This window comes from Ceratotherium simum, chromosome 26, assembly GCF_057802395.1.
Source record: "Ceratotherium simum simum isolate JZ-2026a chromosome 26, ASM5780239v1, whole genome shotgun sequence".
In the NCBI taxonomy this organism is placed as follows: Eukaryota; Metazoa; Chordata; class Mammalia; order Perissodactyla; family Rhinocerotidae; genus Ceratotherium; species Ceratotherium simum.
Window position 1 is genome coordinate 2,325,257 of NC_141925.1, and position 23,782 is coordinate 2,349,038.

The following is a 23,782-nucleotide window of genomic DNA, read 5'->3' on the forward strand; positions in this document are numbered from 1 at the left end:
TTTGTATGAAGAAGTCTCCTTAGTAATGTCTTGTGGCCTTGAGTCTCTTGTATGAAGTTTATTATTAAAGCATTGTAGAAACACTTTCCAGATTTATATTAGTTTCAGCCTAATTTAAGATTCTTATTTACTTCTCTTCCCTCAACTGAGTGCCTTGCTCTGTGCTGCTTCCCAGAGTAGTGATATAGACCCAGTTTTCTGCTGCATCATTCAAGCAGGTTTTCAGTAAAAACTAAATTTTTAAAAGGCAGAATTTGTACATTTATTTTAACAATGTATTTGTAACTTTTTATTATGGAAATTTTCGACATATATAAATGTAGAGAGGCTGGTATAATGAGCTTCCATCATCCATTTTCGTGTATATTTATTTTAGACTAATTGTTTTAAGGTACATTAAATTTCTCAAGATTGTGCTTATTAATGTATTGATCCTAATTGAATTTTTTTTCTGGACTTTTAAAGGTCATTGAATAATGTAATCATGCACTTTATCTCAAAGAAGCAATAGCAAAGGCATTGGGAATAAAATAGGAATATATACTGGACCTAAAATTGAAATTGTAGAGGCGTATGAAAAGCAATATTAAAGGGTTCCCCCTTGCTGCCAAAAAAGTTGTTATTGGTCAGAATTTATCTCCCTCCACTTGTTGGAGAAAAATCCGAGGGTGCTGAAGACCCTCTGGGGAATTAGTTGCCTATAATATACGGCAGTATGGCACCCCCTAACTGCAAGCATGATCATTGCTTTCAGACTATCAAAAGACTTCTTACCTGTTAACTCCCTTTTGGAGAATTTAGACTGTATCCAAGATAAATATTGGTTATAATTTGCTCCTTTTGCTTTAGCTGCCTACATCGTGAAAATGGCCGTTTTCCAGAGAACATGTAATTTACAGAACCCAAAGTCCTTCTGCTTGAAGCATCTCACTGTAGACTCGCCAGTATTGTAACTCTAGTAATACTAACTACCTTTTCATAACCGCTTTGCTCTGTCTGGAACTGTGCTAAGCACTTTACAAACACTGTCTGTCTGACTTAGTCTTCAGAACCACAATCTTCAGCAAACTGAGTGATGAAATCATTTGCCCAAGGTCGCAAAGTTGGTGTAAGATGCAGTTTATCATAGGGGTTAGGGGCTTGGGCTTACCAACCTTCTGGCCTTAGGTAAGTTGTTCAGTTTTCACAAAGTGTAAAATGAGGGATAATAATACCTTAAAGCTTTTTGGGGGAAGGAGCATTAAATAAGATAATGTACATAAAATTCTTAGCAGAATTCTGAGCTTTCATAAATGTTATAAAGCTATAAATGGGTGACTTGGGATTGAACTGAGTTCTGTCTGACTCCAGAGTTTGTGTTCTTGACTTTATGCTCCTGCTTTTCATCCTTGCATATATTCAGCAAGTGTTCACTCAGTGTGGGGTGCTGTGCAGGGGCTGGGGACACAAAGATGAGCAGGCAAGACCCCTGCCTCAGAGAGCTCACATACACATATACTTTTGAATTGTAGGATCCTCTAGTTCGTACTCGATTAATTCTTAGGCTTAAAAAAGAAAAATGACAAAACCCAAACATTGAAGCAGGTCAGTTAGTACATTTGAAGAAGAAAACAGAGTGCTGTGCTAATGTTTTCCTACTGTTATTTGCAGGAAAAGTATTTGTTCACAAGGTTGGTTGTTAGGGTCCTGTACCAGAGTGGTTCTGGACAGTGGGGTGGTTGGGGTTGTATTGTGAACAGACAGATGAGTCATCCCCTGGAAACAATACAGAGAAATGATGAAACAGCAGTCAGTTATGAATAAAAGAAAATGTATTGCAAACACACACACACACACACACAAGAGGCAACAAGTGTTGACAAGGATGTTGACAAATATATGTTGACAAAGAGAACACTTGTGCACTGTTGGTGGAAATGTAAATTGGTGCAGCCACTAGGGAAAACAATATGGAGGTTCCTCAAAAAATTAAAAATAGAACTACCATATGATTCCACTTATGGGTGTATATCTGAAGGAAATGAAATCACTATCCAGAAGAGATATCTGCACCCCTATGTTCATTGCATTATTTACAATGGCCAAGACGTAGAAATAACCTAAGTGTCCAGTCCATCGACAGATGAATGGATAAAGGAAATGTGATACACATATACACACATACACACACACACAATGGTATACTATTGAGCCATAAAAAAGGAAGGAAATCCTGCCATTTGCAACAACATGGATGGACCTTGAAGGCATTATGCTCAGTGAAATAAGTCAGACAGAGAAAGAAATACTGTATGATTTCACTTATATGGGGCATCTAACGACCAAACTCATAGGCACAGAGAACAAATTTGTGGTTGCCAGAGGTGGGGGAATTAGGTGAAGGTGGTCAAAAGGTACAAACTTCCAGTTATAAGATACATAAGTTCTGGGGCTGTAATATGTAGCATGGTGACTATAGTTAACAATACTGTATTGTATACTTGACAGTTGCCAAGAGAATAAATCTTAAAAGTTTTCACTGCAAGGAAAAAATTGTAACTATGTGAGATGATGGATGTTAAGTAAACTTATTGGGGAAATCATTTCACAGTATGTACATATATCAGTTCATTATGTTGTACACCTTAAACTTATACAATGTTATATGTCAATTAAACTGTGAGGGAAAAGGGGGAGGTTATGATAGAGTGTGAATATTAGGAGGTGGGGATTGTTGGGGCCACCTTAGAGGCTGTCTACCACAGTGGGGAAACTCTCAGAGGAGCTTTTAGGTTATGCTTTGGGAAAGCCTATCATGATCTTTGAAGGAATTGTGGTGTCATAGTCACCAACTTCACCACAATTACTTCGAGTATCAAATGATAGGCTTTCCCAAAGTATTGAAAACTACACTCCTTCCTTCCTGAAAATCAGCCTTAATAAATGACAGTGTTATTTTTGAAATAGCCAAAAAAAAAAAAAACCCCAATAATAAATTCTACTAGCAGAAACCAAATGAGGAAAAAAATTAAAAATACAACCTATGCCATGAAATTTCAGAAGACAGGGCCACAAAATCGGTAGAAAGAAAGAAATAGTAAAAATGAGAGTGGAAATAAATGAAATAGAGACTAAAAAAAAATAGAAAAAATCAATGAAACTAAGAGTTGGTTCTTTGAAAAGATAAATGAAATTGACAAACCTTTAGCTAGACTCACCAAGAAAAAAAGAGAGAAGGCTCAAATAAATAAAATCAGAAACGAAAGAGGAGAAATTACAATGCCTCAGAAATAAAACAGACCATAAGAGTATACTACAGAAAGCTAAACACCAACAAATTGGGTAATCTAGAAGAAATGGATAACTTCTTAGACTCATACAACCTTAAAAAACTGAATCAAGAAGAAATAGAGAATTTGAATAGACCGATCACCAGTAAGGAGGTTGAAACAGTAATCAAAAACCTCCCAAAAAATAAAAGTCCAAGACCAGATGGCTTCCTTGGTACATTCTACCAAACATTCAAAGAAGATTTAATACCCATCCTTCTCAAACTCTTCCAAAAAACTGAAGAGGAAGGAAAGCTTCTTAACTCATTCTATGAGGCCAACATTACCCTGATACCAAAACCAGACAAGAATAACACAAAAAAAGAAAATTACAGACCCGTATCACTGATGAACATCGATGCAAAATTCCTCAACAAAATACTAGCAAATCGAATACAGCAATACATTAAAAAGATCATATGCCATGATCAAGTGGGATTTATTCCAGACATGCAGGAGTGGTTCAACATCTGCAAATCAATCAATGTGATACACCGCATTAACCAAATGAAGAATAAAAATCACATGATCATCTCAATAGATGCAGAGAAAGTATTCAACAAGATACAGCATCCATTTATGATAAAAACTCTGAATAAAATGGGTATGGAAGGAAAGTACCTCAACATAATAAAGGCCATGACAAACCCACAGCTAATATCACACTCAATGGAGAAAAACTGAAAGCTATCCCTTAAACAACAGAAACCAGACAAGGATGCCCACTTTTGCCACTCTTATTTAACATAGTATTGGAAGACCTAGCCAGAGCAATCAGGCAAGAAAAAGAAATAAAAGGGATCCAGTTTGGAAAGGAAGATGTAAAACTGTCACTATTTGCAGATGACATGCTTTTATATATAGAAAACCCTAAAGAATCCACCAAAAAAACTATTAGAAATAATAAATGAATACAATAAAGTTGCAGGATACAAAATCAACAAAAATCAGTTGCCTTGCTATACACTAACAACGAAGTAGCAGAAAGAGAAATTAAGAATACAATGCCATTTACAATTGCAACAAAAAGAATAAAATACCTAGGAATAAATTTAGCCAAAGACACACATATACTCTGAAAATTATAAAACATTGTTGAAAGAAATTGAAGAAGACATAAAGAAATGGAAAGATATTCCAAGCTCTTGGATTGGAAGAATTAACATAGCTAAAATGTCCATACTTCCTAAAGCAATCTACAGATTCAATGCAATCCCTATCAAAGTTCCAACAACATTTTTCACAGAAATGGAACAAAAAATCCTAAAATTTATATGGAACAACAAAAGACCCTGAATAGCCAAAGGAATCCTGAGAAAAAAGAACAAAGCTGGAGGTATCACACTTCCTGATTTCAAAATATACTACAGGGGCTGGCCCCGTGGCTTAGCGGTTAAGTGCGTGCGCTCTGCTACTGGCAGCCCAGGTTCGGATCCAGACACTCACCAACACACCACTTGTCCAGCCATGCTGAGGCGGCGTCCCACATACAGCAACTAGAAGGATGTGCAACTATGACATGCAACTATCTACTGGGGCTTTGGGGAGAAAAATGGAAAAAAAGGAGGAGGATTGGCAATAGATGTTAGCTCAGGGCCTGTCTTCCTCAGCAAAAAGAGGAGGATTGGCATGGATATTAGCTCAGGGCTGATCTTCCTCACAAAAAAAAAATATATATATGTATATACTACAAAGCTATAGTAATCAAAACAGCATGGTAGTGACACAAAAACAGTGGCACAAGAATCCACACATCTATGGACAGGTAATTTTCAACAAGGGAGCCAAGAACATACAATGGAGAAAGGAAAGTCTCTTCAATAAATGGTGTTGGGAAAACTGGACAGCCACATGCAAAAGAATGAAAGGAGACCATTATCTTACACCATACACAAAAATTAACTCAAAATGGATTAAAGACTTGAATGTAGGGGCTGGCCCCGTGGCTTAGTGGTTAAGTGTGCGCGCTCCGCTACTGGCGGCCCGGGTTCTGATCCCGGGCGCACACCGACGCACCGCTTCTCCGGCCGTGCTGAGGCCGCGTCCCACATACAGCAACTAGAAGGATGTGTAACTATGACATACAACTATCTACTGGGGCTTTGGGGGGCAAAAAAAAAAAAGACTTGAATGTAAGACCTGAAACCATAAAACTTCTAGAAGAAAGCATAGGTAGTACACTCTTCAACATCAGTCTTAGCACCATATTTTCAAATATCATGTCTGACCAGACAAGAGAAACAAAAGAAAAAATAAACAAATGGGGCTATCTCAAACTAAAAAGCTTCTGTACAGCAAAGGAAACCATCAACAAAGCAAAAAGACAACAATTGGGAGAAGATATTTGCAAACCATCTGTCTGATAAGGGGTTAATATCCAAAATATCTAATGAACTTATACACCTCAACAACAAAAAAACTAACAACCCAATTAAAAAATGGGCAAAAGATCTGAACAGATGTTTTTCCAAAGAAGATATACAGATGGCCAATAGGCACATGAAAAGATGTTCAATATCACTAATTATTAGAGAACTGCAAACCAAAACTACAATGAGGGGCCTCACTGGTGGCATAGCAGTTAAGTTCACGTGCTCCACTCAGAGGCCAGGGGTTTGCGGGTTTGGATCCTGGGTGTGGACCTACTCACCGCTCATCAAGCCATGCTGAGGCGACATCTCACATAGAAGAGCTACAACTCTACCACTATGTACTGGGGCTTTAGGCAGAAAAAAGAAAAAGAGGAAGATTGGCAATAGATGTTAGCACAGGACCAATCTTCCTCAAAAAAAAAAAAAAAAGAGCCCTGGCTATGAAGGACACAGCCCTGTGCTCTATTCCCATCCTTTAAAATAAAAAGCTACAATGAGATATCACCTCATGCCCATCAGAATGGCTATAATTAACAACACAGGAAGTGTTGGAGAGGATGTTGAGAAAAGGGAACTCTCATACACTGCTAGTGGGAATGTAAACTGGTGCAGCCACATGGAAAACAGTATGGGGATTCCTCAAAAAATTAAAAATAGAACTGCCATATGGTCCAGCTATTCCACTGCTGGGTATTTATCCAAAGAACATGAAAACATGAATGCATAAAGATATATGCACCCCTATGTTCATTGCAGCATTATTCACAATAGCCAAGACTTGGAAACAACCTAGGTGCCCATCAAGGGACGAATGGATAAAGAAGGTGTGGTATATATACACAGTGAAATACTACTCAGCTATAAAAAGATGAAATCTTGCCATTTGCAACAACATGGATGGACTTTGAGGGTATTATGCTAAGTGAGATAAGTCAGATGGAGAAAATCAAATACCATATGATCTCACTCATAAATAGAAGACAAAAACAACAACAACAAACAAACACATAGATACTGAGATTATATTGGTGGTTACCAGGGGGGAGGGGAGGAGGGAGGAGGGCGAAATGAGTGACAGGGCACATGTGCCTGGTGACGGACAGTAATTAGTCTTTAGGTGTTGAACATGATGTAGTCTACACAGAAATCGAAATATAATGATGTACACCTGAAATTTATATAATGTTATAAACTGTTACCTCAATTAAAAAAAAAGACCACTGACAGATTGGAAAAAAAAAAAAAAAGACAGGGCCAAAGAAAATATTGTGGAAAAAATGTGTGGCCCCTAACCATCCCTACATAGCCACCTCAGGTACCAGATGAAGTATTGAAGAAAGGCAACCACAATCATGATAATTCTCACTAATATCTCCCAATTTGTAGAAAAGCTAAAGAAAGGATGAGCGGGAAACATAGCAAAGTCAGGGAGAAACCCTCGAGAATGGAAGCAGAGCCTCAGCAAAGGCAGAAGGCCTCCAGAGCTTGCCATCTATGGAAGCAAGGCCTAAAATGTCTCCAGTGATACTTGTCTTCTATTATTCACTCCTGTGTAGTCTGCTCCCCCAGTAAATAGCGCTGACCTGTATAACCAATAGAACTTTGCAGAATTGACAGTGTGTGACTAATAAGGCTAAGTCGTAAAAGATATTGTAGCTTCTGTCTTGCTCTCTTGGCTCACTCAGTTTGGGGGAAGCCAGCCACCATCTCGTGAGGACACTTAGGCAGCCCTATGGAGATGTTCACTTGGTGAGGCACTAAGGCCTTTTGCCAACAGCTAACAAAGAACTGAGGCCTCCTGCCGGTGGTATGCTGGAGCTGGCTCATATTGGCTGACATGAGCCAATTATTAAATTATCAAGAATTTTGTGAGCCAGTTGTTACACACAGCCATTACTGGTAATTAAATTGCATAAACTTATGAATAAATAAATCACAATAAAAACAGTTGTATGATTCTGATACCAATTCCAAAGTGGTTTTTTTTTTTTCACCCCCACCAATTAACTCAATTCTGACACTATCTACCTGGAGAATAGCATCAGATCCCACAGGTTAAGGGTTCAGTTTCACAAGACTGCACCCCAACTACCCCACTTCAGATGCCAATCACAAGTCCAGGTTGTTACCTGTGCTTCTGACAGACCAGCTATAAATTTGAGGTTGCCACAACCCCCTCCCCTGGTTCTATAATTTGCTAGAATGGCTCACAGAACTCAGAGAAACATTGACTTATATTACTAGTTTATTATAAAGGATGTGATAAAGCATACAGATAAACAGCTAGATGAAGAGGTACATAGGGTGAAGTATGTGAGAAAGGGTGAGGAGCTTCCACGCTCTCTGAGAGTGCCACTCTCCCAGCATCCCCACATGTTCGCCAACCCAGAAGCTCTCTGAACCTTGTCCATTTGGGTTTTTATGAAGGTTTCATTACATAGGCATGATTGATTAACTCATTGGCCATTGGCACTTGATCTCAGTCTCCAGCCCCCTTCCATCTCAGGAGGGGGTGGGGGGTACTGAAAGTTCCTGTTCTCTAATCACATGGTTGGTTCTCCTGGCAACCAGCCCCCATCCTTTGGTGCTTTCCAAAAGCCTCCTCATTAACATAACCAAAGACACCTTTATCCTCTCAGCACTTAGGAAGTTACAAGGGTTTTAGGACTGGGGACAAAGACCAAATATATATTTCATATTATAAATCACAATATCACAATTGGTAATACGCAAAACTTCATTTCCTCATGATTTGGCTACAATTTACTATTATCAGTGCTCTTGAGGTTATTTACATCTACTTACATGTGTATAGTGGAAATGTTATGTTGATAGTTTGAAATCAACCATGGTGAGAGTATTTTCACCATGGAAATTGGTAAACACTATAAATTAGGTTTTAATTTATTGTTTTGTTGATTGTCTAGATTAAGAAAGTGATGGAGAAAATGTAATATAAATTAAGTTTAAAAGTGTGTCATATCTGGAACCATTTCGTTAAGAATAGCATAAAAATTTGAGGAAATATTCTTCCAGTAAAAGTATTATTCAATTCAGCAAAAATGTTGCTCACCTCATGGACAAATGAGTGAAGTTCTGACTTCTGTATGTATTGTTCCACTTTTATCCTAATCTTTAATGTTAATTAAAACATCAACATTTTTGTCAGAACTGCACTTAGAGAGCTAGCTGTTAAACCAGCTAGCACACACACTGCCTGCTGCCCACAGCCATGTGAGGGCACCATCTTGGAAGTGGATCCTCCTGCCCCAGTCAAGCCATCAGATGACTGCAGCCCTGCCTGATAGCTTGACTGCAACCTCGTTCGAGACCTTGAGACAGAACCACCCAGCTACGCCACTCCCAAATTCCTGACCCACAGAATCTGTGTGAGATAATGAATGTTTCCTGTTGTTTTAAGCTGCTAAATTGTGGGATAATCTGTGCCAAACAATAGTTAACAACAAATACACCATCTTTTACAGAACTGTACTAGAGGGAAAATGAGCCACAATTTACTGGATTATTTTATTGTGATGAATTCCCAGGTGTAGAATAACTGGCCCAAAGAATATGAATAAAAATATGTTTCTTGACTTGTTAACAGTTTGCTGCCAACAATGAATACATCTTTTTGCCTAGAGTGAGGTTCGACAATATTTATTTTCTGGCCTTTTTCTTAAAAGGCCAGATAGTAAATATTTTAGTCTGTGTATGCTTAATGACATAATCAAGGATATTATGTAGGTACTTAGATAACCATCTAACATGTAATCATTTAAAAATGTAAAATCCGGGTCCTGGGCGCGCACCGATGCACTGCTTCTCCGGCCATGCTGGGGCCGCGTCCCGCATGCAGCAACTAGAGGGATGTGCAGCTATGACATACAACCACGGACTGGGGCTTTGAGGGGGGAAATAAATAAAATTATAAAAATGTAAAATCCATTCTGTGCTCGTCGCTGTACAAAAACAAGGCCTTGGGCTGGATTTGGCCCCCTGGCCATAGTTTACCAAGCCCTGGCCTAGAGTGTCAGCAATGCTGTGTTTTATATTTTACAGTTTTTGCTGATAAAATATATACTAAGTGATATTTTATTTTTGTTTTAATTTGCATGTGGTATCTTTTAAGTAGAATAATGAAATCTATTCATGCTAGTGTTACCTCAGTTCTTTGGAAAAGCCATTGGTCAGTTAATTCAATACTTACTCAGTGCCTATTTAAGACCTTTCTAGCCAGTATATACTTGCTAGCAGTATATAATCTATGTGCAGCTCCTTTTCCCCTCATCATGCTTGTCCTAACTTCCTATTTTTTTCAGATTTTATGTGACTTTTATTCTTTAAATCCAAACAGAATGAAATGTGTTGTGACTTTGAGAATTTGTATTTCTTTTTGCTTTTGGTTTGGTTTAGGGTTAGTAAGTTGGTAGATTCCAGTACAGACATCCAAGCCATCAAGATTTCCTCCATCCATTCTCACCCCGTGATTAGCAGAGTTCCTGTTAACAGAATTGAACATCTTCATTCAAGGATCTTCTCAGTACGGTCTGGCCTGCCAATCCAACCTAACACTGGGGTGAGCAAATATTTCAAATGCATGCAAGAAAGAAGATTTTGGTTTAATTCTTGGAATCATGCTATTATTCTGTCAAGAAGTGTATATCATCCTTTTCCAGAGACTTAAGAAAAAAATGTGCAGATTTTGGGCATAAAAGACTGGCTCTGCTAGGTTTCAGCGTTACCATGCTCTCTACTCTAGTTCAAAGGCAAAATGCTGATTTTTCTGACCAGGATTAACCCAATGGAAGAAAGTATCAGAAAAGATCATAGTAGAGGTCTCGGCCATTTCTCTCACCAGAAAGAAGAAAGAATAAAATAACTAAATCTCCTGGCCTATATTTAATCTTTCTTTTTAGTCTTTTACTATGAAACAGATCATGTATTGTACCACCTGGAATTTAAAATGTTTTAAATATATCCTTATGAAATATATGGACAACGTGTAATGTTGTTTTAATGTTGAAAAAAAGAATATTGATGTGCATTTTATGAAGTGGTCTTGACTTAGATATCTACAAGGTATTACTGCAAAATAATGAAACTGGTTTTCATGGGCTGGTGAAGAGATTAATTTCATTGTTTCATAATCTTGAATCACATATTTTGTGTGTGTGTGTGTGAGGAAGATCAGCCCTGAGCTAACATCCATGCTAATCCTCCTCTTTTTGCTGAGGAAGACTGGCTCTGAGCTAACATCTATTGCCAATCCTCCTCCTTTTTTCCCCCAAAGCCCCAGTAGATAGTTGTATGTCATAGCTGCACATCCTTCTAGTTGCTGTATGTGGGATGCCGCCTCAGCATGGCCAGAGAAGCAGTGCGTCGGACCGTGCCCAGATCCCAACCTGAGTAGCCAGTAGCAGAGCGCGTGCACTTAACCGCTAAGCCACGGGGCCAGCCCCTTGCATCACATATTAAAGGGGAAGCTGTCATCCATAGAGACTCCTAGTCAAAAAGGGTCTTGGGGTGATCTAGACCAGCCGCCTATCCTGTACAGGAGGCTCTTCTCCAACCTCCAGCAGGGGCTTATCCGGGCTCCACTTGGCCAAGCTTTGCTTTTGGAGTCTTCCCAGGAAGCATTTCTCAGGGTGAAACCTCAGACAAGTCAATAGCAGTGCCTTTTGGTGAATGCTTGAGGGGAATGTAGTCTCCATCACATCAAAAGTGGGAAACTGGGGGGGTGTTTGGTAGTGACTTTCATGGATTTTTTGGTATTCTGGGCCAGGAACTTAGGAATGCCTGACTCAAACCTGACCACCAAGCCTCATCCCACAAAGGCTCTTGGGTGACAAGTCGTGCACAAGGAACACTGGCACCTGAGGCTTGAAGGCCTCCCTGCCTGTCGCAGCTCTTGCAGCACCACAGAGAAGCTGAATGGGAGCATGTGGTGCTAACCTCCAGGATCTCACACCCCTAGGCCCCACTCTAGATCTTGGGATCTCAGTGCACATGACTACGCACTTTGACATTTACTGTCAATGCCACAGGGGACATCTTTGTGCATGGGTCATGCTTATACAAGTATACCTATAGGATACATTACTAGAAGCAGAGTTTCTAGGTTAAAGACTATATGAATATTAAATAAAATTTTATTCATTCAGCTAATTTGTTTTCTACAAAAGTTGTACCAATTAAAACCCCAGCAGTGGTGTTTTCCCACATTTCCATCAACTTAAAATTTTTGCCAATCTAGTAGGTAAAAAAAAATTATATCTTGGGGGCCGGCCTGGTAGTAGTGAGGTAGTGGGGCTAGTGGTTAAGTTCACACGCTCTGCTTTGGCAGCCTGGGGTTCACAGATTTGGATCCTGGGTGCAGACCTACACACCACTCGTCAAGCTAGGCTGTGGCAGCTTCCTACATACAAAATGGAGGAAGATGGGCATGGATGTTAGCTCAGGGCTAATCTTCCTTAGTGAAAAGAGGAAGATTGGCAACAAATGTTAGCACTCAGGACCAATTTTCCTCACCAAAAAGCAAAACAAAACAAAAAAATTATATCATGTTTACATTTGGTATCTGTTTAGGCTACTCTTCCAGACTCTTTCCAATCTGTGCCTTCTTTTTCTGCTTTTAAATGTCACTCCAATCGTTAGGTCAAAGAATTTTAACTTGAAGCAAATTTTGAACATAATCAAAATGTTAGACATATATGAGAGAATAAAATTGGATGTGAGCCAGAGGCCACTTAACTGCCTGCCAGCTTCTATCTGTGACCATGTTAATGGTGTATCTCCCTTTTTTTTATTGTAGTTCAGTCTTCTCTGCCAACAGTTCTATGCCATGTTCCAGAAAAGGGTTATATATTCTCGACGCAACTGGATGTTGATGCTGTCGATACAGATCCTGGTGCCTCTGGTGATCATTATGTTCAGCCTCACAACCCTCAACTTCAAAACAAGAGTGGAAAATGTCCCATTGGAGCTGACCCTAAAAATATATGGTCAAACTATTGTTCCATTTTTTATTTCTCCAAATTCCAGGCTGAGCCCTCGCCTTTCAGAACATTTTACAGATATGCTTGTAGCTGAGAAACAGGTTCCTCTGGAGATCTCGAGTAAGTACCAGGCCCAGGAATACAGGGCATGAAGCAGGTCTGTTCCTCCTTCTAGTAAAGCCATGTCCTTCCAGGCCATGTGATACTCCCTGAAATCAGACTGAATAGCCAGAAGTCTCAGAAAAACATCTTTCAAACCCCAAATGACAGGAAAGGGAGAGTTCCTAGAAATGAGACCAAGTTGTGTCTTTCTAGGGACTAAAGCATGTATAAGAATGAAATTGATAGGGGCCGGCCCAGTGGCATGCAGTTAAGTTCGCACACTCAGCTTCAGCAGCACGGGGTTCGCCGCAGGTTCAGATTCTGGGCGCGGACCTACGCACCGCTCATCAAGCCATGCTGAGACGGTGTCCCACACAGAGCAACTAGAAGGAGGTACAACTATGACATACAACTATCTACTGGGGCTTTGGGGAGAAAAAAGGAAAAAAGGAGGAAGTTTGGCAACAGATGTTAGCTCAGGGCCAATCTTCCTCAAAAAAAAAAATGAAATTGATAAATTATCTGATATGTTTGAATGTATTGAGAGGAGAGTTACACTTCTATCAAGGGAGTTTGTGGATGACTTGGTGATAGATATAGAGAAAACTAAGCAAATGAGTTTTATTTTTTTTATTTTTTTATTTTTTTTTTTTTAAAGATTTTATTTATTTTATTTTTCCCCCCAAAGCCCCAGCGGATAGTTGTGTGTCGTAGCTGCACATCCCTCTAGTTGCTGTATGTGGGACTCGGCCTCAGGATGAACGGAGAAGTGGTGCCTCGATGCGCACCCGGGATCCGAACCCGGGCCACCAGCATCGCAGCGCGCACACTTAACCACCAAGCCACAGGGCCGGCCCAGCAAATGAGTTTTAAAGGGAGGACATTATTAACTCCTGGGGGGAAAGTTATACAAAAAAAAAATATGTATATGTGTGTGTGTGTGTATATATATATATATATATATATATATATATATATATATACACACTACTTGGTTCAGCTGTGAATAATTTCTACTTAGTCATAATAATGTCAAAACTGACTATTGATTTAACCAAATTTATGGTATAACTCTAGGGGGAGGAGACGGGAGAGGAAGACCATAGGGGTTGCGGATAGTTTTAAGAGAACAAAATCCTTGCTTCCATAATAGGATGTCAATAGATAAATGTGCTATTTAACAATCTGGAGAAACACCAGCTAAAAGATTTGAAAGTGCTTGTCTCTGGGGAGCAGGCACTGGGGATGGTGAAGGGAGGCCGGGACACTGCCATTTCTCATTATAAGTCTTGTATAATTATTTGAGTTTAAAAATTATATTCATGTGTTATTTTGATTAAAAATAAAATTTTACAGTAATTATTTTTTTAAATAAAGTAAAGAGATCAAATGCAGAACATGATGTAGCAAAATGGTTGAGTTCATAGTGCCCTACCTCTCCAAGCCTCGGTTTCTTCATATGCAACACGGAAAGAATAATAAACCTTACCTCATGGCGTCTTCAGGAGGATTCCATGAGGGAGTGCCTATCAAGGGCTTTGCATAGTTGGCACTCAGTGAGCCTTCAGTCAGTGGCATGATTGTCCTTATTGTTGTTGCTGTGATTAAAGATCCCTTCCAGCATTAAAGATTCCAGAATTCTGGGTGGGTCATATATTTTATGTGGCACTGTATGCTGAAAATGCAGTGATGAACAATATTACTACCAGCCCTTGTTGAGCTTCTAGCCCAGAGGTCATATGGATAAGTGACAGTAGTTACAATACAAAGTGACAATAATGATGATGATTGGAGTACTATGGGATCACAGATGTGTCTCAACCCTGGAAGACCAGAGTAGGCTCCAGAGTAAGAGCCTGAGATATAAATGGGAATTGACCCATAGAAGGGGAAGATAACCTGAAGAACATTCCAAACCACGAGAAGAGCCTTTGTAAGCGAGGGGAACAGTCAGTCCTTAGGTATGGCTGGAACATGAAGACAAGAAGCTGAGTTTGGGCAGTAACTGGGCACTATAGGTCATGTGCAGGGGTTTGGCTTTATCCGGAGGGCAATGGGGAGTCACTTGAAGTTGTTCGGTGGGGTGCAATATGATCAGATGCGTCCTTTCATGCAGAGACTGGAGGGAACTGGATAGAAGGCAAGGAGCTCATTAGGCCCACATAGTCCTAGCAAAGGTGGTGGGGCCTGGGCCACATCAAGGCCATGGGGAAGGAGGGAAGTAGACAGAGCTGAAAGAGATTTAAAAGATGACTAGACAAGACTTTTTTTTTTTTTTACTGCACCAGTCAATGAAAGGAAAACTTTATTGAGTCCCCAGAGCCGTGGGGCTCGGCAGGAGGTAACCCTGCCAGCAAAGAGGATCAGTGGAATTGAGGGCACGGCCATGTCAGGAGGAGTCGTTTTCAGATGTGGGTGGGGTTGCTGATGAGATGCCCAGGAGGAGCAGGGGTTGGGAGCAGGCCAATGGTGAGTCCTCCCTGCCTCACTGGGCCTGGTGTGAAGTTCTTGGATGTTTCGCTCTCTTCTAGGTTCAGTAGAGGCATTCCTACTGAAAAAGGCAGAAGAGGAGCCTGAGGGCTTTGACCAGAACTACATAGTGGCAGCTTCCTTTGAAGATGTGGGCAACCATACTATAGTGACAGCACTATTCAACAACCAGGCATACCACTCCCCTGCCCTGGCGCTGGCACTGGTGGACAATGTTCTCTTCAAGTTGCTTTCTGGTGCCAAGGCTTCAATTGTGGTATTCAACAACCCTCAACCTCAGTCAATCATGGAGACCTCAGAGAATATCTTGTACCAGTATGTGCAACTTCCCTTCCCTCCGTTAAAGCTTTCCCATCTGCCGTCCTTCTCCCCTTACCACCTATTTCTTCCTTTGTTTTGTTTCTTGTTTTAATTACAAATTGTTATTTTGGAAGATTGTTCTGTGAGCAGTTCTACTTAAACTGCTACCTCTCTCATGTCCTGTCTTTTACAGGGGCCTTAAAGGACATTATCTTGTTATCAACTTGCTTTTTGGAATAGCTTTCTTGTCTAGTTCTTTTTCCGTCTTGACAGTCAAAGAGAGATCCATCAAGGCCAAGCACGTCCAGTTTGTCAGTGGAGTTTATGTGGCTACTTTCTGGCTCTCTGCTCTGCTGTGGGACCTCATCTCCTTCCTTGTCCCCACTCTGCTGCTGTTGGTGAGGGCTGCATGATGCTGGGACCCTTCCCCTGCATGTCTGGGAGGCTTGCCTAGGGTACACTGCAAAGAACTGGAACCAGACTGGAATTCTAGGCGGCAGCTCAGCCCCTGATTGGTGACCCAGGGTGTGAAAGTACCTCATTGCTGACCCTCAGTAAAACGTGATTCAGGTCTCAGCATGAACAGGAGCAGAGGGGCATGCCCTAGGGTCTCCAATTTGTGGCATCCCCAGAACTGCTGCCTCAAGCACGCACCTTGGGGATGTGTGTTTATAGTCCAGAAGGAGCTCACCAGGGCACTGAGGGGTACAAGTATTTGCTTCTGACTGAATTGTGCAGCTTGAAGGTTCCCTGGTCATTTGCACAGAATGGATCATGTCCTCCCTTATTCTGCCTATATGTTTTGTAAACATCTCTGGGCCCCTGATCTCATGGCACTGATTTCCAGGGGAGCTCCTTGGGAACAGAGCCCAGAGCAGCTGTCTCTGCACTGTTGGATGCGTAAGTGAAAGGAGTTGCCTGTGGAGTGTTGCTAACACCTGATTTTTAAAATTAAGAATATCATATTCTTTCTCTAATGCTTAGGATTGACTCTTAGTGACTTTTCCAAATTCTCCCCCCCTTTCCTAAGGTGGTATTTCTGTGCTACAGAGAAGAAGCTTTTACACACCAGGAAAACGTCCTGGCTGTTGTTCTTATGCTGATGCTCTATGGCTGGGCCATCATCCCCTTCATCTACCTGACCAGCTTCTGCTTTGACAGCGCAGGTGGCGCTTGTGTTAAGCTCATTATAACACTCACCTTCTTGAGCACTGGCCCTCTTATTCTCGTCTCAGTCACAAGTGAAAAAGGTGAGGACCATCACATGTACACATCACATCAACCTTTAGTTCTTCCTCCAGCAGCCACAGAAGTTGTCCTCACGAAAGTGTGTGTCTACCGGACACCTGTGTGAGGCTGTGCTCCGCAGCTGTAGTCTGAAGAACCCCAAACCAGCAATGTCCCAAACTTGCACTTCCAGGAGAACTGACAAACACGGTAGTTAGATTTATCCAGAGGATTATGCTCAGCAACAAAAAAGGAACAGGCTGCTTCCCACATGGAGTGGTGTGGATGAATATCAAGACACGGTGTTGAGTGGAGGAGGGCACACTCTGATCCCACTGACAGACAGAATGAGTTCTGGTGATAGAATCAGAAAAGCGGTTGCCTCAGAGTTCGGGGGAGGGGAGTTGACCAAATAGAGATCTTAGGGAACTTTCTGGATGATGGAAATCTTCTGTATCTTGATGGAGGTGTTGGTTATATGGGCATAAATGTTTGTTAAAATTTGTCAAATTGTCCACTTATGATCATGCATTTCACTGAAATAAATTATTCCTCAGTTTAAAAATAGATAATAAGTAAGTAAGTAAGCCAAGGTTGGGAGAAGGCTATTTGGTGATTGTGTAATTAGAGTAAAAGATGCTGACGAGGAGCCATCACCCACTGTGCACCTTAACATAGACACCCTCATGTTGGCACTGCCATCCTTCCAGTCAGGGCTGCATACCCATGCTCATCCTTGACCTCTGGAATACTCTTTTTCACTCACTTTTATACTGACCACCTCCTTTAAATTGACTTTTGGGTTTTGTTGGGGTTTTTTACTTAAAACTATGTTAACACCTCCCTCTGCTTTCATCTTGGGAGTCATTCTGTCTCTTAAAGGACTTTACATGTATATATTCTTATCTATTTTGAATTTATTTTACTAGTCTAACTCACATAGTTTTGTGGTGTCCTCTCTGGTTCTCATACATACCACCTGTGGAATTTTAGAGTCAGAATTGTTTTCATCTGAGAGGATCAAAAAAGTGACAGCGTTTTGGCTTGATGGTTGAAATAGAACAAAAAGCATACTGCAGGCAGAGAAAAGGGGATTAGCAAAGGCATGTCCTAAGGGAACCCTAACCCAGTGGTTCTCAACCATAGTGTTCATCCAAGATTCACTGATCAGCATTCGAAGACATATCCTGGTGGTTCTGACACAGGTGGTCCAGGGAATCACTCAGAAACGCTGCTCTAATCTCCAGGAAGAACCTAAGGATTCCTCCCTTTCTCCTCCTCTGCTGCCCAACCACACCCCAGAGGGACCAACACAGCAAGGCAAAGGACACTGAGGGGCCCTGAAGACGGTAGAGCTTTCAGAGAGAATGACCAAGCCAGTGCGCTTGACCCTGGATCCCTCAGCCTTTCTGGGATCCATTTCTTTGTAGATTGCTTCATGCTCTTTCTTCTCTTCCCTCCTATGCAGCAATAACGAGGACCAAGGCCCGTCTTCTGCTTAATAGGAGGCACCTTCCAACTTAAAAACTAAGTAGAAATCAGGGGAGTCAGGGTAGGGAGGCTGGGACAAGGCAAGAATCTCCACCTCTGGTCAGGAAAGGGATGCCGATGCCTTCATGTGCCCCATCCCTACTCCCTGAGAAGAAAACCATTAGAGGCTGGACCTTGGCCTCTGTACACATGTCCTACGAGCCTCGTTAGGATGCTGTCACCATGGCAGTAGACAGAGAGTCGAGAATATAAAAGCTAAATCTGAGCTCTCTTTTTCCTAAGACCCCACTAAAAGGATAGCAAAGGAAATAAAAATGGATGAATTCACGATGAAGAAGCATCGAAAGTGCATTCAGAGGGAGAAATGGCTGAGCAAGGACCTAATTTAGCACCTCAGAATTATGGAGGGGCTTGGGACCCAGAGGCTTGGTACCTCAGAGAAAGAGAGTGAAGGCAGGGCTGAAAACAGTCTGTGCCATCTCCACTGTCCGTGTTCCCACTTCCCCACACAGAAGCACAGAATACATAGGTAGTCACATCAGAAGTCAAAGATCCCACCTCTGAATGAATTGAACCTGCTCCCAAAAGAGACCTACACATTCTGACTGGTACCCTGCCTGGTTGCTCTAAAATGTAGCCGCCCCCATCCGCAAAGCTAGCAATTTGCCTCATTTGTTTCTGTGAATGGACAGTCAAGGATCACCGAACATTTGAGGATGGTGGCTACATCCTCAAATGGCTAGACAGAGCCATTTGTGGCTAGACAAAGACTAAAACAAAGCAACAAAAATGAAACATGGGCGTAGGGAAGTGCAGAAAACAAAACGAAGATTTTAGACAAGATTGCATTTATTAAACAATAGAATTCTATGTAGAAGAAAAACTTCGAGAACAGGACAGAACTGATATCCCAAAGAAAAATATAGCAGAAGGGTTGGAAAATAAAGTCAATTAGACACCCAGAAAGTAAAGCAAAAAGATAGGAGAAATGGAGATGACAGAAAAGGCAGGTGATGTGAGAGTAAGTCCAGGAGATGCTACTACATTCAGTTGATAAGCGTTCCAGAAAGAGAAACTAGAGGACGTGGAGCTGAGGAAGCCACCAAAGAAATAAAAGAAGAAAATTTCCCAGAGTTGAAAAAACAGTTCTCAAGATTGAAAAGGATCCATCAAATGAAAAAAATACCCGCACCATTAAACCCAGACACTTCCTAGAAGATAAGAAGTTCTAGACCCAATTCAATTATCAATCAAGTGGAAGGGCAGAATAAAGACATTGTTAGATGGGCAAACAGAAATTTTACCCACCATGTCACTTTCTTGGAAAGTAATCAAGGATATAGGCCAGCAAATTGAAGGAGTAAAGCAAGAAAGAAGACGCAAGATCCAGAAAAGAATAGATCCAACCCAGGATCTATTGTGTGTGGCAAAGAAAAGTCACCTTTGTTTGGAGGGCTAGATATTGATAGTTTGTGACCCCTCTGCAGTCTTTCATCAACTTTGGCACAGGATCCTGAGAGAAAGAAGGAAGGAAAACAAGTAGAAACTGTAAATATCTGTTCCTCTGATTAGATGTATTGATAGTGAACACTTTCTGTAATTCTGGTTAGGGTGTGCTGGGAAGGAGGTGTTGTCCCCTCTCAAATTTCAACCACTCCTTTCTTAAGGACTTGGAGATCTCAGAGCAGGTGTGGGTCTAGGGGAGCCCATGGCTGACTATTAATTCCTAGGCTGAGCTCATGAGCCTTGTTTAGTAGTTAAGTCTTTCTCTCTACCCCACACAGGAGCTGCCATGCTGATGTTCTGGTAGTTTTCCCCTCTCCTCTCCATCTCAACCTCCAGGCTAGATTTCCAAATTTAGAATTCTAAAGAGAGAAAATTAGGAGGGCGCGACCCAGTATGCCTTCTTCACAGTATCACATCTGCCACCTTTGCAGTTGTCCTACTGAGGTATTCTCTCCTCAGATGCAACTCAATGTCTAGTCACCAGAGCCATGACCCTTAGGCCTTGGGGCCCGGAACTCAGTGAGGGTGTGGAGTACCACAGCTTCTGAGTTCTGCCCCAATCTGCACTTCATGCCCCACGGGTGTGTGCTCTGCTGCACAGCTTCTGAGTCCTGGCCCAGGAAATGTTGGTTGGGAGACCTCATATCCAAGGTCAATTCATCATACATCACAGTGGCCTTCATTGACAGGAATTTCACAGATTGGTACCCAAAAGCTGTACTGCTCTAAATCCAAGTCCTGAGAGTGGAGTTCATTTATTTATTTATTTTTTTTTTGTGAGGAAGATTAACCCTGAGCTAACATCTGTTGCCAATCCTCCTCTTTTTGATGAGGAAGATTGGCCCTGGGCTAACATCTGTGCCCATCTTCCTCTATTTTATATGTAGGACGCCTGCCACAGCATGGCTTGATTAGTGGTGCATAGGCCTGTGACCGGGATCCAAACCTGTGAACCCCGGGCTGCCGAAGCGGAGCACGCGAACTTAACCACTGTGCCACTAGGCTGGCCCTGTGGAGTTCATTTTTTATAATTGGTTCAGCTTCTCCCCGTGGGATCTGTAAGTCAGATGCCCATGGGCTCTCTCCCCTGAACAACCCATTGTTTTGGAACTGGTTGTGTAAATTGTCATGATGTCTGAAATTAGATCTCCTATTCCCACCCTTTTGTTTCTCCCTTTTGTCGGTGAAGATATGTTAGTGTTTGTGAAGGATGGCACCTAGCAGCACATAGAATCATTAGGGATAAGCATGAAGCAGCCTGTGGGGTGGGTGAGGGCTCAGTTACATCTGTGAACTATAAATATGGTCCTGTTACTAGACCATGACCCATACACTGTACTATGAATTAATCCTCTTATAAATTAATTAGCTATGAGTAGCATATTCATTTTGCAAAACAATTGTGTTTCTTCATTGGAAGTAAGCATTTAAAAATATGTAAAATATACCACAGTTTATTTATAACCCTGTTTGGCATTTCTTCACTTTAATATAACATGAACCTAGAAATTGGCTTCTCTTAACCTCTAAGAGGCCCCGGTTTCTGTATATCTATTTTATAACCAGCCAATTTGCTGACATCTCTTTTATTTCTAATAGTACTTTGGTTGATTCTCATGGCTTTTCCAGGTACATGATAATCTGCACGGCAGATTATCTGTACGGCATCTGCAAATAATGATAGTTTTGTCTCCACAAACTATATAGGCAAGGACTGTGTCCTCCTTATCTATCTGTAACATGATGCTCAAACAACTCCAAAGCTGGCCCACCAGACCCTCCTGCCTGGCCCAAGCTCCCTTGTAAACGTCATCTCCCTCTAGCCTTCAAATTCCCCACTTCCACAGACACATCCCACACTGCAGCCATGCTCTTGCTGGTTTTCCCAAACACACCAAGCTCTTTCTGATTCATCTGCATGAATAATTGGAATAGAAATGAAATGACAGGTTTAAGAAGTATTGCAAAAGAAATATACTTATGGCTTGGAGACTAAATGACTACAGCGGAAGAGGGAATACCAGGAGTCAGGGAGAACAAGATTTCTGCTCTGGGGCCTGCAAGTGTGACAGCGCAGGGATAGATAGAGTGATAGGTATAGATAACAGATCCTTTATATAGGATAAACAGGCACAGTGGGTTCAGAGAGATGCTAGGGGATGTGCACTTTTCTTCCTGCAAGTAGAGTTAATATATTCTATTTCCCTCACAGATCTAGGCTACACAACGGTCTCAGAGTCCTTGGATCACACATTCCTACTGTTTCCAGGCCACTGCCTGGGGATGGCTTTCTCCAACTTATATTACAACTTTGAACTACGGAGGTTTTGCAATACCAAGAACCTGAACCAGTCTGAGTGCAATCAAGTTTGTGAGTATTGCAAATGGAATTTGTTAATTGTATTTTTTATTGAGATATAATTCACATAAAATTCACCCTTTTAAAGTATACAATTCAATGTTTTTTGGTATATTCAGAAAGTTGTGCAACCATGACCACTATCTAATTCCAGAACATTTTTATAACCCCAAAAAGAAATACTCTATCCATTAACAGTCACTCCCCATTCCCTTCTCACTCCAACCCCTGGCAACCAATAATCTACTTTCTGTCTCTATATATTTGCCTGTTTTGGACATTGCAGGTAAGTAGCATACAATATGTGGTCCTTTGTATCTGGCTTCTTTCACTCACAATAATGTTTTCAAGGTTCATCCATGTTGTAGCATGTGTCAGTACTTCATTCCTTTTTTTTTTTTTTTCCTCTTTTTTTTTGTGAGGAAGATCAGCCCTGAGCTAACATCTGCCAATCCTCCTCTTTTTGCTGAGGAAGACTGGCCCTGGGCTAACATCTGTGCCCATCTTCCTCCACTTTATGTGGGACGCTGCCACAGCATGGCCTGACAAACGGTGCGTGCCCGGGATCCAAACCTGGGCAGCCAGCAGTGGAGCGCACGCAATTAACCACTACGCCATGGGACCGGCCCCCATGTACCAGTTTTTGTGTGAACAAGTTTTCAATTCTCTTGGGTATATACCTAGGAGTGGAATTGCTGGGAAATATGGTAACTCTGTGTTTAGCTTTTCGAGGAACCACCAAACTGTTTTCCACAGTGGCTGCACCATTTTAAATTTTACCAGTAATGTATGAGGGTTCCAATTTGTCCACATCCTCTTTAACACCTTTTAAAATTATTTATTTTTTTTAATTGTGGTAAAATATATACAAAGTTTACCATTTTAACTATTTTTTTTGTGTGTGTGTGTGTGAGGAGGACTAGCCCTGAGCTAACATCTGATGCTGATCCTCCCCTTTTTTCTTGAGGAAGATTGGCCCTGAGCTAACATCCGTGCCCATCTTCCCCCACTTTACATGTGACTCCACCACAGCATGGCCTAACAAGCGGTACGTCAGTGCACGCCCGGGATCCGAACCTGCGAACCCCGGGCCGCCACAGTGGAGTGCGCACCCAACTGCTTGCGCCACCTGGCTGGCCCCATTTTAACTATTTTTAAGTGTACAATTCAGTGGCATTACGTACATTCACATTGTTGTGCAACCATCACCATCATCCATCTCCAGATCTTGCAAAGCTGAAACCCTGTCCCCATGAAATACTAACTCCCTATTCCCCCTCTCCAGCCCCTGGCAACTACCATTCCACTTTCTGTATGTGTGGATTTGACCACTCTAGGTACCTCATATGAAATGTTTAAATTCCTTTCTCATTTCCTTTTGTGTATATTCTATAGCTGTTTTCTATGTGGTTACCGTGGGAATTACAGTTAACATCCTAAAGTTACAACATTCTAATTTGAGTTTATACCAGCTTAACTTCAATATCATACAAAAACAGCTCCTATACAGCCCCATCCCCACTCCCTTTCCATTATTGAAGTCACAATACATCTCTATGTAGATTCTGTGTCCAGAAACATTGACTAATAATTGTTTTTTTATGCATTAGTGTCTTAAATCATGTAGAA

General features: G+C 41.3%; 1 protein-coding gene across 1 annotated transcript in view; it reads left to right on the top strand.

Annotated features, from left to right (window-relative positions):
- LOC101394248 (ATP-binding cassette sub-family A member 17-like) overlaps window positions 1-23,782 on the top strand; it is a 125,191-nt gene that overhangs the window by 86,557 nt on the left and 14,852 nt on the right. The window contains 6 exon segments of the mRNA XM_014793402.2: window positions 10,097-10,259; window positions 12,495-12,798; window positions 15,312-15,585; window positions 15,764-15,968; window positions 16,601-16,820; window positions 22,007-22,165. Of these exon segments, the coding sequence (XP_014648888.2) occupies window positions 10,097-10,259; window positions 12,495-12,798; window positions 15,312-15,585; window positions 15,764-15,968; window positions 16,601-16,820; window positions 22,007-22,165 (1,325 nt within the window).